Below are 14386 nucleotides of genomic sequence, written 5' to 3'. Positions count from 1 at the left end.
CATGTCCTGTTCTCTTCCTTCCCAGTGTGGCTTTCCTGGTGGCCATCGTGCATTTTTACCAGTTTGGGACAAATCATCAGTTTTGACTTTTCTACTGTTCCCTAGTCTTCCTCTGTGCCTTCTGTCTCTGTGCCTCCAGCCCTGTCTTCAGCTTCCAGGCTGTGTTTTAGGGGTCACTCTCCCTTCTCACCTGTTTTTAGCCACCTTGCGTGTTGGGAGTGTACACGTTGAAAACTGACTGTGGATGTGACTGGTGTAGCGTGGGGACATGGTTCCCTGAACAGTGGAGCGACTCCCACACTGGCAGAGCTGCAGACTGAACGGCCTGCTCTTTTGAGTGGGAGAGTGTACCGTGCAGCTTGTGCCTGCTGCCTCGTGTGGCTGCACTTGGCACTGCAGGCACTGCTTGTCTTTTGTTAGCTGCAGATAGGACTGGTTATTTGCAGCGAGATGCCATCTTCACCATTAATGTCAGCATTACAAGAGTTTTGTATTATACGGCTGTATGGTCTTTAGATATTTTGGTTCTGAGGTACCATGCTGCTGACCAGTCAGTCATGTGTTATATCTGTGCATAATACGAAAGAAGGAACATAATGTTCTAAGTCTTCTAACATCCTTAAAAAGTATTGTTTTTTAACCTATCGTACAGTAAAAGGACATAAATAGAGAAGTGAAATGAGAAATGTTTATCGACAAAACCAGAAAATTGCAAGTGAGTTGCTCATGTTTTCAACCAGGACAACACTGCAAGCATTATTCCCTTTGATAATGCAAAGAAAACATCAGTTATGCCTTGAATTTACATAGATGTTTGTTTTCGGTGGCTGCGTTCCAAAGTTACCACACCCTTAAAGAGATAGTCCAACTTTTTGGGAAATTCACTTTTTGGCTATCTTACTTGTAGTTAGACAGCAAGATCGATACAAATTTCATCCCTGTGTTTCCTGCACGAAAATATTAGACCGTATCTCCGGGCTGCATGCTAACTGTGCTGGCTCTATGAATGGCTGCAGATGGAAACAACGTTAACTCTGCTAAGTGAAGTGACGGAAATGCAAGTGTGAGTTGGGGGTTTCCAGGTATGCATGTCACTGACTGTAAACTTGCACTCCCACTGCAGCCAGTAGCACTACATACATGGCTACCCCAAACTTCCAGTGACCCTGGACAGCTACTAATCACTACACCCAGGGGATAGATACATGGTTAACTGTCAATTATAGTTTTGAATTTAGCTGCCTCTAAAACAAGTAAAACAACTTATTTTTTCTGTTTTTATTTTTACTCGTTATAAACAAGAACCATTCAAGTGTACATAACTCAGCTTTTGGAGATGCTGGAAAGTGTATTTCTGACACTAATTAGCAAAGCCATCATTGCTTCTGTTTGCAGCCATTCATAGTGGTAGCACATTTAGCATATAGTAAAATCTTTTTGTACTGGACGTACAGGGATTGGTATTGATCTTATCGTCTAAGGCTATGGGTAAGATACCCAAAAAGTGAATTTCCCAAAAATTTGGACCGTCCCTTTAAGTCCTAAATTCTGACCATTTTCTCATGTAGCATGATGTCATCAAGATATCAGTCCATGACCAAAGGAGATGCTGGGTGGAGGGTGGTGCTTTGGAACGCACTTTTAAAATCATCATCATTAGTAACCGTGAACCGCTTCCCTCATCTTCACTTCTGAACAGCAGTCACATGACAGTTTTACACAGTCTTCTGGGAGTTGTAGTTCTGAACATAGTAAACTAGGCAAATGGAAAATCCTAATGTGTTGATGAGAAACAGATTTTTTTGGGAGACTGGTGCAGTCCATAGGGCAGCAAACTCTCAACCCATATATGAATCCTCTTCCCTTGTGTGGCTGGGGGTTCGAGTCCCCTGCACTTGCTCCTTCAATACTGTGATCCTACCTCTCTCTCACCCTCTCTGCTTTTCCCCCTTTCTAAATGAAGGGAATACTACATATGGAGGGCAGACAGTCTGTTGACTCTAAAATACTGTCTTTGCGCTGCCCCATGTTAAATGACGACAGAGACGTGATCCATTTGTCTGCCGTGTTTATCTGGTGGCCTCTCTACTCCAAGGTGAGATATTGTCAGCGCGCAATGTAGACCACAGCTTCTGAGGTGTGAATTTCACACTCAAAATAGCATCAGTTGACATAGTGTCCTTGTAAAGAAACGGTACAAATGCATGAACACTTTGTTATGAGGTCCACCGGAATGTTTCCTTGCAGAAAGGCGCTGTCTCACCTGGCTCTTCTCTGGCGGGAAGAGGCGGAAAGTTCTCTCGCCCGTTTGCGAGGCGGGCGAGTCCTGGCTGTTAGCTGGTCTGTGGGGTGTTTGCAGGGCATTCTGGGATGCAGTTTCTATTCCATCTTTCCTGTAAGAGGCCATCGCCATTCAGCGAGGACTTATTTCACGGCTGATTTTTAGGAACCAAGCCTTTGTCAGTGCAGCTTGGGGAACTTTATTAAATTGCTTTCACAGTAATGAGTACAGATTTGCTGCACACGGTTTGTCACGTCTGATTCCTACAATGAAGTCTTTCGAGATTAATGAGCAACCTTGGAGCACAGTCTATGGGTCACTGAATTTTAACATGTGGACATTATTCTGCTTCAAGCCCCTGTGTGTTAGAGCATTGTGAAAACATGATGCTAGTGTCTTTAGCCTCAGTCTTTTATAAGCAGAATAAAAGAGAAAACGCCTGATAAATGTGATGGAAAGAAGAATAAACCTTTTTCAGGTTTCTTCACTTGTTTATTGTTTTCTTCCCTTCTCTCTCTCTTCCCATACTCAGCCCCTTCAGTTGCCCCCTCCTTCCCTCCCTCCCTCCCTCCCCTACCCCCCTCCCCCCCTCCCCAACTGCTTGAGTCTCACATTGGTTGACACACAGCTGTCTTGACCAACCACAATGGCGCAGCTGAACAGGTCAACCAATGAGTGAGCGGTAAAAGTTGCCATGTGAAAGCCCTGCCTAGTGACAGACAAGCTAGACTAGATGTTTAGGCAAAGAGAGATAAATAAGGGTTGAGTCCTTGTAGTTTCACTATCTGTAGATATTGACAATACAGCTAAACATGAATACAGTACAAATACTGGGAAGAAGGTGGTTACATGCACAGTGAAGAAACCAGAGAGGAAATGGACATGTACATTCTCCATTTCATTTACTCTTAGACGGTAGCTGAAAGACAGGGATAGGGAAGAGGATATGGAAGAAATGGTGACCCCCTGTCCTATTTTTGAATTGTCACAGAGTGGTGTGCAGGCTGCCCCATGGAGAAGGGACTTGGGTTATCTAAACAGTTGACTGTTTATGCAATATTTTGCATTATTTCCTGGTTTTGGTTTCAGTTGCGATATAAATTGTTGAACCAAAATAGTTACGGTGGTTGAACTTAAAACCATGCAGGGCAAGAACTTTAAATGTAAAATGCAGCTAACTCACCATATCAAGTTACAAACGACACCACTGATGTCTATATATAAGCACAAGAGTATAAATAAATTCCTTTGCAGGTAAATTAATCAAATTTGAGAGCAAAAGAAAGGAAATCAAATAAAAAAGCATAATATAAAGCAAGCACTCAGATCTTTTCGTTCCAAATCCAAATATAGCATGATAATCCATATTTAAGCATATTTAACTGGACATACAGTAACAAGTTTATGCATCAAACCATAAAATACAGGGGAGACCATGTGGTGCAGTCAACCCATATACAGAAATATTACATCAAACCCTTGGTGGGGAAATACTGTTGTGCGCTTGATGAAGGCACTTAACCTGAATTACTGATGAAATGAAGATGAGTTGTTTGGGATAGGGTTTGTCAAACCTCTTAAAGGTAATGTAGCAGTCTAAACTGGCTTTCCTCTGGACAGGCTGGGCATACATTATTTGAGAGAATGGTGAGGGGACTGCTGACAGCTCAAAGTAACAGATGCACCTCCATCTGATTGGTCCAGACCAGAGGATTCCCCAGAACCAATCAGAACAATTTTAGCTTAAATGTAGCCTATCGTCCGTCTGCTGTGTCTTTACATATGACAGCCAGTCTGGAGAACAAGACCAGGTTAAATCCTAGTATATGGCTGGACCTAACATACGTGATCCGGCTGACCAATGGTGTGACTTCATAACTTGGCCGACCAATGGTGTCGGTGAACTTCATCACTCACTCAGTCACTCGCTCAGTCAGTCACAGACATTCGAATTTGAAGGGCTGGCCCCGCTGTTGCGGTCCAGCCAAAAAGATGTCTCTTATTGGGTCCTGGGTCCTGTTCCTCATAGCTGGATTATTGAGTTAGCTGGATAACTGCATTGAGTAAAACCCGGAACCCTCCCAAATCTGGAATATGGACTGAAGTAAAAAGCTGTTCCAGGTTTTACTCTGCACAGTTATTGTGCTAACTCAGTAATCCTGCTTTGTGAAATACCCCCCTACTCTCTATTATTTATGTATTTTACTGGAAAATAAACTAGCAAAAGGAAACCTGATGCATATTTTATTTGCATCATGAAATATTTTAAAATATAAAACCCTGGATGGGTCCCCAGGAGCAGAAAAGGTTAAAAACCCCTGATTGTAAGCCAGTCATAAAACTAATCAGAGCCTTTCATTACAGCAAAGAGATTTTTTTTTAACTCTAAAAAAAAGACTATTTCTGTAGACGACCGCACGGTCACTTGAAGGCAGCAAGTATCCGGTACAAAGACTTCTTGTGAGTATATAAATACGCTCGCTCGCGAAGGGTGTCGATTTCAGAAACTCACTCCTCCATCTGGTGGCAACAGGAGTCACTAATTATTTAAGGGGAGTTCGTACGAAACCGAACTCCTTCAAGTCGCGGCCTGAAATAGCTTCACACAGCACCGGTGTGCCAGATATAGATGAAACGATCCTGCTCACCAAAGTGAGGCCCCATTTAACTATCTGAACTACTTGCATGCGTTAGCCTTTTCGGCTAGGCCTACTACAACGTCGAAGCTGTTTAGAAGTAAAATTGCAAAGTGCTAAGCTAAATATTAAATGAGCAAAATCCAAAAACTGTTACATCTCGACTTTCCCTTGTTATTATCAAGAGATTATTATTGATAGTAATTTATTTTATTTTATTTTGTCTTCCATACTGAACAGCCTGTGCTCTTTTCTCCGTTAATTACTGAGGATACTGTGAATATTTGCATCTTCCCTTTCTAAAATGACTTAATTCCTGAAACTACAAAGCATGGCAGATTTAAAATAAATTAAAAAATTACCTGAAATTAAATTTACTATGATTGGCACTATTTTCTATTTTTCACAAGTTGAATGAATGATTTATTTCCTCCTTAATATTCTTCCGAAAGTACTAGCTTTGATTCATCAATAGCTTATCGATCGCGCCGTGTTGCTATGTTAACCACTGACCAGCCCCCATATAGGCCAACTGCACGTGCAGTTCACCTCAAAAAAGCGATTGATGGAGACCAGTAATGACCCTTAATTAGTAAGGCTGCTCCTCGCTACCAAGACAGTATCCGCGGATTAATGTTTTGTTTTAGACGCTGATCGGCAGAATTGTGACCAAGGTAGATCAGCTTTACTTTTCAATAGCCTAGTTTGTAGCTGTAGTCAAAGGCACTGTCTGTTTCTCAGACTTACCAAAACGCTCCTCTGTCACACGCCAATGGGTTTATACGATCTACTCCATATGTCAGTCAATCTGAATATAATAAAATATAAAATAATATAGGTATTTTTTTTATTTTTTGGACAACCTTCGGAAGGACTGAACGTGCTGTCACACCTTTTAAATATCAAAAGCTATTAAAGTGCAAGTCATAATTTGTAAAAAAAAAAAAAAAAAAAAAACGGGATTAACCAGAAGCACTCAATATTTCGACTACACCCTGTTCCAGTGTAACCAAATCGACGAAATGCCCCTCACAACGAATTTTTGGGACTAAATGTTTTGCGTAGGAGGCCAAAATGCCATATTTACGGATCGGTGTGCTGCTCTTTATGTTGACACGGTATAGCTTTTACTTACCAATAACGTTTGCTTCATTACCAGTTTAACACATAGATGGAACGCATAATTAAAATTTCGAAAATTATTATTCAAATTTCATGTTACGGTTTAAGCTTACATTGGCACGCTATGAAAAGATATAGATAAGTACGGCAACTGTGTATTAACTGGATTAATTCCTGATTGCGAGAATGACTGAAAATAACTTATTTAAGCATTTAGGGTCGATTCATACGCGGTCACTTAGCCACTTTCCTATTATTTATGAGGCGTTTTCTATCGAACTAGCCTACTCACAGAACGCTTAATCTTTTATTTATTTCGTCGATTTGGTTAGGGTTAGGGTTAGGGTTAGGGTTCGAGGCGAGGGGAGGCGAATGAGACAGATACGTAAATCATTAGCCTACATTTTGCCAGCTTTCAAGAACTTCCCATTTGCTTGTTTTTCTTTCACCGACCATACGTAGGTAGAAGAATGTTGTTCAACAGGTATGACTTGTTGTCAAACAGCTATCTGAATTCTAATATATCAGGTAGCTACGTTTCCAGGTGAAAAGGGGCGAAGTGAATAAATTCAGAAATCTGTATTGTCGGTTCATACGTATAAAGTATGAATTTACAAACGTAAACAACGTAAACTATTAGTAAGAGCAGATTAAGAGAGGAGGGTGAAGCGATCAGAAACTTCTGAACGCAATTGTTGTCACTTCAAAAGTCTGACGATAAATCGAAACTGGAGGGAAGACTGGATGGTAAGAAGACATCGCTTAAATGTAGATGCATTTGATGTTTGCGAAGTTACATTAACTGTTCCGTCGCGAATAGGCTACGTTGTGTACAATTCGTTGATGTTTGTGTATTTTACGCGATTAATTTATTCCGCATGTTGTACCTATTTTAGAAATGTAGGATCTGTAGTTCGTTACAATACGCGTACCTGTTTGGCAGACGCCCTTGCCCGGGTGACTCCCATAGCAGGCTATGAAACGTACAGTAGTTACCTGTGGGCTTTAGAAGGCTAAGAATGAACGTGCCTTCACCGTGGACCTACTGCTGTACCTACACATAAATAATGCTAAACTTTTAACAACTTTACGCAACAATCACTACCGGTGCCGATAAAGTGGCACACTTAACTTCGCTCGTGGGACATCTTCGTTTGATATCTGTATATTATGGTTCTATTTAAAACGTGCAGATATTTGGTGCAATACATATTTGTAATAATTAAGGATGTGTCGAAGCTTTCCATACGGAATGTGGAAATATAAGCAAATTAATCATTGTGCCGAGGACTCCCCTACCAAGTACCACCAGACCTCCCTTTTGCCTTCAAGGAATTCGGCAGTAAGCCTTAATTTTATTTGCGTTCCGTGTACGTCGCGTTTTATTCCCAACTATTGTTTTCATTTTAGCCACTAGATGACGACAGATAGTCATAAAATTGTCTCACCACTTCCAACGACCTAAAAAAAAAAAAAACTTCCAACGACCCGGGCAGGACTTCTGGGGACTACCAGACACCCAGGAATGGTGGAATATTAGTTACTTTTGCCGTGAAAGAGCTCAGAATTTAACCCCTAGCTATGTCTGGTGCAATCGACCAGATATGTTTATCTTCTATTTCGACCAGATATGTTTATCTTCTTGGTTTAACAAACAGCTAATGTTCAACTAATTTTAATTGCAGATATCATCACTGCAGTGCCTAACTGTTTGAATCCTATATGTAATTTGTGGTGTGCTCCTGTATTTGACAGGCTTTCAAAATGCTGGCTTGTGTACAGTTTTGTGTTGGTTTGCTGACACTGCTGCACCTATCCAAGGCACGAGTTATCCACAACAATGATGAAGGTAACGTCAGATAAATTCTTGTCATTCACGAGTACAAAATAAATGGACTATAGCCAGCCTTGGGGTGTTCAACAAGGACTTTCTACCCCTCTAATTGATTTTCTGGTTTCTCAGTAAATTAGAAAATGAGTCTTGCTGGGATGAATGCCCTGTTGTAATTACTGTGTATTCTTAGTGTTATTGGATTAGCCCTCAGTTATTCAGTATCTTTTAAAATAGTTTACTCCTCTGGAATATTGTGTGTGCACTGTGTGACAGTGTTAGCCTGTGCCAGTGTTATCCTGCTTCAATAATATCCTGCCCCAGTGTTAGCCTGCTCCAATACTAGCCCCCTCCAGTGCTAGCCTGCACCTGTTTTAGTCTCCTCCGCTGTTAGCCTGCTGCAGTGCTAGCCTGCTCCAGTGTTAGCCGGACCAGTGTTAGCCTGCCCCAATGCTAGCTTGCTCCAGTGTTAGCCTGACCAGTGTTCGCCTGCTCCAGTGCTAGCTTGCTCCAGTGTTAGCCTGCTCCACTGCTAGCATGCTCCACTGTTAGCCTGCTGCAGTGTTAGCCTGCTCCACTGTTAGCCTGACCAGTGTTAGCCTGCTCCAGTGCTAGCTTGCTCCAATGTTAGCCTGCTCGAGTGCTAGCTTGCTCCAGTGTTAGCCTGCTCCACTGTTAGCCTGCTCCAGTGTTACCTGACCAGTGTTAGCCTGCTCCAGTGCTAGCATACGCCAGTGTTAGCCTGCTCCACTGTTAGCGGCTCCAGTGCTAGCCTGCTCCAGAGTTAGCCTGCTCAACTGTTAGCCTGCCCCAGCGCTATCCTGACCAGTGTTAGCCTACCCCAGTGCTAGCCTGCTCCAGTGCTAGCATACTCCAGTGTTAGCCTCCTCCCCTGTTAGCTGGCCCCAGTGCTAGACTGCTCCAGAGTTAGCCTGCTCAACTTTTAGCCTGCCCAAGTGTTAGTCTGCTCCAGTGTTAAGCTGCTATGCTGCATTTAGAGTGTTCATGCAGGCCATGTCCAGCGTTCTCAGTCTGTCCTGTGCTCAGTGTTTCTCCAGGAACAGGCTGCTGTCTCCTTCCTCTCCCGCTCCCTCCTCTACAACAGCTGGGACTTTGAGCTTGTGGTGCCTGGCAACCTGGAGAGGGAATGTAAAGAGGAGGTGTGCTCTTATGAAGAGGCACGGGAAATCTTTGAGGACGACACAACAACGGTGAGAGAGAGTCACTGAGGGGGTGACAGTGAGAGAGATAGACAGAGGGAGGGTGGGGGTTGGGGGAGGGGGAGAGAGACAGAGAGAGAGCAAGACAGCGAGGTGGGGAGATAAGGGGAGAGAGAGACCTACACAGGCAGTAGGCAGACAGAGGATTGTGGGATTAGGGTAGGTAAATGAAAAATTGGTCACAAAGCTGGGGTTAACACAAAAATAGGGCCTGTGAAAATATACACATCAACAGAGTGGCCACTACCATTAATAATAATATTGAGATGTGCATATTCCAAATTGGTGTAAAGGACACTACAGAAACAGAGGGAGAAATTCCAAACAACATTTAAGCTCCATCTGATTCTTGTAATTTTTTTTTTTTTTTTCATTTCAGAAGCAGTTTTGGGAAACTTACGTCGATAGTCAAGGTGAATATTCCGCTTTTCTCTTTGGTCTTGGTATTAATCAGGTTATCTTATGATTAATAGTGTTTATATAATTGAAGGCTTATTTCATTCTGTACGCACCATGCTCAAGTTAACTTGTTTACTTGTATGCTGTAATTGTATCTGTGTTTTCCTGAGCGTGTTCAGCATTTCTATTTTAAGGGAATGATAAAGGAAAGGGAAGCGAGTGGATCCGTCCGCAGTTATGCGTGCAGATCCAGTGAAGCTCACTGTCCGTTCGGCGGTACACGCGGGCAGTGCACACATGCGGTCCGCCCCTCTCTGGCGCGCAGCGGTGTGCTCCTGCAGGGTGTTAATCGCGGCTGCGTCGCCCTCTTTCAGCGTCTGCCCCGCATGTGGACGTGTCCGGCCTGGTGGCGGGGCTCCTGGCCCTGCTGGTGATCGCCGCTCTCGCCACCGTGCTGGGCTGCTACTGCTACAGGGCCCGAGCCAAGCCTGGGACGGGAAGCCGCAGGTCAGCACCTCTCTCTGCGCTCATGTTTCTGTTTGCCAGCACAGTGACTGTGCTTAATGAAGCCTGTGCAGTGCTGTGACTGTGCTTAATGTCAGCCTGTGCAGTGCTGTGACTGTGCTTAATGTCAGCCTGTACAGAGCACTGACTGTGCTTAATGTCAGCCTGTGCAGTGCTGTAATTGTGCTTAATGTCAGCCTGTGCAGTGCTGTGACTGTGCTTAATGTCAGCCTGTACAGAGCACTGACTGTGCTTAATGTCAGCCTGTGCAGTGCTGTGACTGTGCTTAATGTCAGCCTGTACAGAGCACTGACTGTGCTTAATGTCAGCCTGTACAGTGCTCTGACTGTGCTTAATGTCAGCCTGTACAGTGTTGTGACTGTGCTTAATCTCAGCCTGTACAGAGCACTGACTGTGCTTACCGTCAGCCTGTACAGTGCACTGACTGTGCTTAATGTCAGCCCGTGCAGTATAGTGACTGTGCTTAATGACAGCCTGTGCAGTGCTGTGACACTGCTTAATGCCAGCTGGTGCAGTATAGTGACTGTGATTAATGACAGCCTGTGCGGTGCTGTGACTGTGCTTAATGTCAGCCTGTGAAGTGCTGTGACAGTGCTTAATGCCAGCCTGTGCAGAGCACTGCCTGTGCTTAATGTCAGCCTGTGTAGTATAGTGACTGTGCGTAAAGACAGCCTGTACAGAGCACTGACTGTGCTTAATGTCAGCCTGTACAGTGTTGTGACTGTGCTTAATGCGCACAGAGCATGACTGTGCTTACGTCAGCTGTACATCTTGCTTAATGCCAGTCTGTGCAGTATATTGACTGTGGTTAATGCCAGCCTGTGCAGTATATTGACTGTGGTTAATGCCAGCCTGTGCAGCACAGTGACTGTGATTAATGCCAGCCTGTGCAGTATAGTGACTGTGCTTAATGACAGCCTGTGCAGTGCTGTGACTGTGCTTAATGACAGCCTGTGCAGTATAGTGACTCGGGTTAATGCCAGCCTGGGCAGCACAGTGATTGTGCTTAATGCCAGCCTATGCAGTATAGTGACTATGCTTAATGACAGCCTGTGCAGTACAGTGACTGTGTTTAATGACAGCCTTTGCAGTATAGTGACTGTGCTTAATACCAGCCTGTGGAGTACAGTGACTGTGCTTAATGCCAGCCTGTGCAGTATATTGACTGTGCTTAATGACAGCCTGTGTAGTGCTGTGACTGTGCTTAATGCCAGCCTGTGCAGTACAGTAACTGTGCTTAATGACAGCCTGTGCAGTGCTGTGAGTGTGCTTAATGCCAGCCTGTGCAGTATAGTGACTGTGCTTACTGACAGCCTGTGCAGTACAGTGACTGTGCTTACTGACCGCCTGTGCTGTACAGTGACTGTGCTTAATGACAGACTGTTTAGTATAGTGACTATGCTAAATGTCCGCCTGTGTAGTATCGTGACTGTGCAAAATGTCAGCCTGTGCAGTAGTGACTGTGCTTAATGTCAGCCAGTGCATGTGTGCATCCTATGCACTAATGCAACACCCAGAGCATAACCAGTTTCACCTTCTTAAACAGCAGATGTGCATAGGCATTTGAGCCACTCTTCAAGAGGAACTGCAATAAAGAAATTGGTTTTTTAAAATAATTACTATGCATGAATTTAAGCATATTAACCGTTTAAAGCATAAGATATCAGTTGTGATTCGAATGTTCTTAACTGAACATTCCAATGCTGATGTAAAAATCACTACTGTTGATTGAAAGCAATGGAGTTCTAGAACACCTGATTTAGAATTTTGAAGAAAAAAAAACACATTCTAAAAAAACCTACTCTTCAAAGGGTTAAAGAGACTTACACTTAGTCCCAGTGTGTTGAAGTTAGTTTCATTCCTATATACTTCTCTTTGATGCACATGCAGAGGTTCCCTTTACTGAAAAACCCCACAAGCCTTGAACTGCAAATGCACTTCATAATTTCAGCCAAATGTGTTTGTTGACTAAAAAGCTCTGAAACCTCCTCCTGGGAAAATGCACACGTGTAATGCCTCTCTCAGGGTTCCTGTGAGGACTCCTGCGGACATGCCGCCCCCCCCGGAGGCGATCCCCTTGTCTGGGATAGGAGCGCCTGGACTGCCCTCCTACAATGAGGCCCTGCACAGCAGCGGCCAGCACGACGCACCCCCTCCCCCCTACTCTGGGTTTGTGTCCTCTCCGTGCCGGAGGAGTATAGCGCCCTCTGAGTGTACTACTCCCTGCTGTCAGCGCCTTCCTGCAATCGCCTAGTGTTCACTACACTCCTGTTCACCTGGTGTTTACTACTCTCCTGTTCACCGAGTGTTCACTACTCTTCTGTTCACCTGGTGTTCACTACACTCCTGTTCACCTGGTGTTCACTACTCTCCTGTTCACCGAGTGTTCACTACTCTTCTGTTCACCTGGTGTTCACTACACTCCTCTTCACCTGCTGTTCACTGCACTCCTGTTCACCTGGTGTTCACTACACTCCTGTTCACCTGGTGTTCACTGCACTCCTGTTCACCTGGTGTTCACTGCACTCCTGTTCACCTGGTGTTCACTACTCTCCTCTTCACCGAGTGTTCACTACTCTTCTGTTCACCTGGTGTTCACTACACTCCTGTTCACCTGGTGTTCACTACACTCCTGTTCACAGAGTGTTCACTACTCTTCTGTTCGCCGAGTGTTCACTACTCTCCTGTTCACTTAGTATTCTCTACTCTCCTGTTCACCTAGTGGTCACTACTCTTCTGTTCACCTAGTGTTCACTACTCTCCTGTTCACCTAGTGTTCACTGAAACCCTGTTCACCTAGTTTTCACTACTCTTCTGTTCACCTAGTGTTCATTACTTTCCTGTGAACTTAGTGTTCACTACACTCTCGTTTACCTAGTGTTCACTACTCTCCTGTTCACCTATTGCAATACTCTCCTGTTCACCTAGTGTCCACTACTCTCCTGGAGAATTCACTTAGTGTTCACTTCTCTCCTGGAGTATTTAATTGTATTCACTGTATTCTGGTAAGGTTGACTTGAGTCGGCACTGTCTTTTCCCACTGCAGGGAAGAGACCACAGAACCAGAACCACCCAGCCCAGCTGAAGAGGAGTGAGGTGAAGAGGAAGAATAAAAAGCAAAACACGAAGAAGAATCAAGAGGCGGGAACTACAAATGGGATCACTGGACGAAACGAGGAGAACTGGGGGGAAGGACGGAGGTGGTGCTCGCGGAACTGTCACACTGTTACCAGTCAGTTTATTCATGCAGTGTTGTTACCATAGCATTCCATGTTTACTCTCCTGTTCACCTAGCATGTTTATTCCAGGAAATGGCTTACAGTGCCTTCAGTCACCACTGTAGTTCACACATCGAGTGCATTTTCAACTTCATATAACCTATTTTTAATGTGTACCTGTGTATTTATATGTCTCTTTAATAAAATACTGTCATTTTAATACAGTATCTGGTTTTTTCCTGTTGTCCACTTTAATGTGAATAGACTCAATTGTTACTAGAATGTATTTAACTGTGATTGGCAGTTGGTTAATTCATAAAGTAGAACCCACAAATATCTCTATCTAAAGGTTTTAGGGTTTAGGTCAGCCAGTCTCTCCGTCTCCTCTACTAGCATTTTTTGGTTTTCCAAGAGAAATACTGGCATCAAAACATTGAAATTGCTCTTTAAAACTGTATTGAAACAATAAAGATAATTGACTTGAAATAATAGGGGATTATTTGAATTACCATTAAAATATTATAAAACAACATATATGAGATGATGCATAATGACATGAATCAAACTGCCAGAGGAATTTGTCATCAAATTGTGAAAATGTATTTCTTAAATATATTGTACTACAAAGAGCATAAATTGAGAAACCCATGTTTTGAAATGCATCCGATTTCTGGGTGAAAAATTCCAGAGTACTGGTATTTATTTTGCTGATAAAGGTGTATTATGCAATTATGCAGAACACAACAGGTAGTTAAAAACCGAAGCCTCGGTTGGCATCTGAATCACCAGTCTGCACCAATCATGTTTTCCATTTCAATGTGATTAACTCGTCATCCTGTACATACCGTTATAGGCTATTGTTAAGTGACTGCCTGTTACGTAAAGCCCTGCATCCTCTAATAATTCGAAATGAACTTAGGACCTGGTGGTGTGTTATGTAGTCTTTTGCATGTCTAGCCTGATGAATAGCAGCACAGAAAAACACAGGAAACGACATGTTCCAATTATTAAGAAAAAAAATCATTATATCAATGCTATATGCCAAGCTGGACTTGTTATTTCAGGTTATTGTGTAGTTTAGGCGGGATACAGTTGTTAAAACCTTGCAAGCCATTAGCACGAATAAATGTCCGTCAGTGATATTCAGACCATGA

At 43.4% G+C, this 14386-nt stretch overlaps 1 protein-coding gene across 4 annotated transcripts; it reads left to right on the top strand.

Annotated features, from left to right (window-relative positions):
- Positions 1-6424: 6424 nt before the first annotated feature.
- On the top strand, positions 6425-13452 carry prrg2 (proline rich Gla (G-carboxyglutamic acid) 2). Of its 4 annotated transcripts, none has more exons than XM_064314454.1 (7): positions 6425-6786; positions 7795-7888; positions 8918-9081; positions 9470-9503; positions 9864-9996; positions 12040-12194; positions 13078-13452. In XM_064314454.1, exons 1-7 carry the CDS (start codon positions 6784-6786, stop codon positions 13107-13109), a joined length of 615 nt encoding a protein of 204 aa, XP_064170524.1. In that variant the 5' UTR covers positions 6425-6783; the 3' UTR covers positions 13110-13452. The 4 variants fall into 4 exon arrangements, with proteins under 4 accessions (XP_064170524.1, XP_064170522.1, XP_064170525.1 ...); XM_064314452.1 differs by having other exon boundaries at positions 6439-6786; positions 12040-12183; positions 13061-13452; XM_064314455.1 differs by having other exon boundaries at positions 6500-6523; positions 12040-12183; positions 13061-13452.
- Positions 13453-14386: the final 934 nt, after the last annotated feature.

Source organism: Anguilla rostrata, chromosome 17 (genome assembly GCF_018555375.3).
Source record: "Anguilla rostrata isolate EN2019 chromosome 17, ASM1855537v3, whole genome shotgun sequence".
NCBI classification, from domain to species: domain Eukaryota; kingdom Metazoa; phylum Chordata; class Actinopteri; order Anguilliformes; family Anguillidae; genus Anguilla; species Anguilla rostrata.
The sequence above is the reverse complement of the archived record's forward strand: the minus strand, read 5'-3'. Positions and strand labels throughout refer to the sequence as shown.

Excerpts from the sequence above, each read along its gene's own strand:
- prrg2 (XM_064314452.1), top strand. Across the intron at positions 7,889-8,917 it reads TATCCACAACAATGATGAAG|TGTTTCTCCAGGAACAGGCT; the intron begins GTAACGTCAGAT and ends TCCTGTGCTCAG. Across the intron at positions 12,184-13,060 it reads CCCCCTCCCCCCTACTCTGG|GGAAGAGACCACAGAACCAG; the intron begins GTTTGTGTCCTC and ends TTCCCACTGCAG.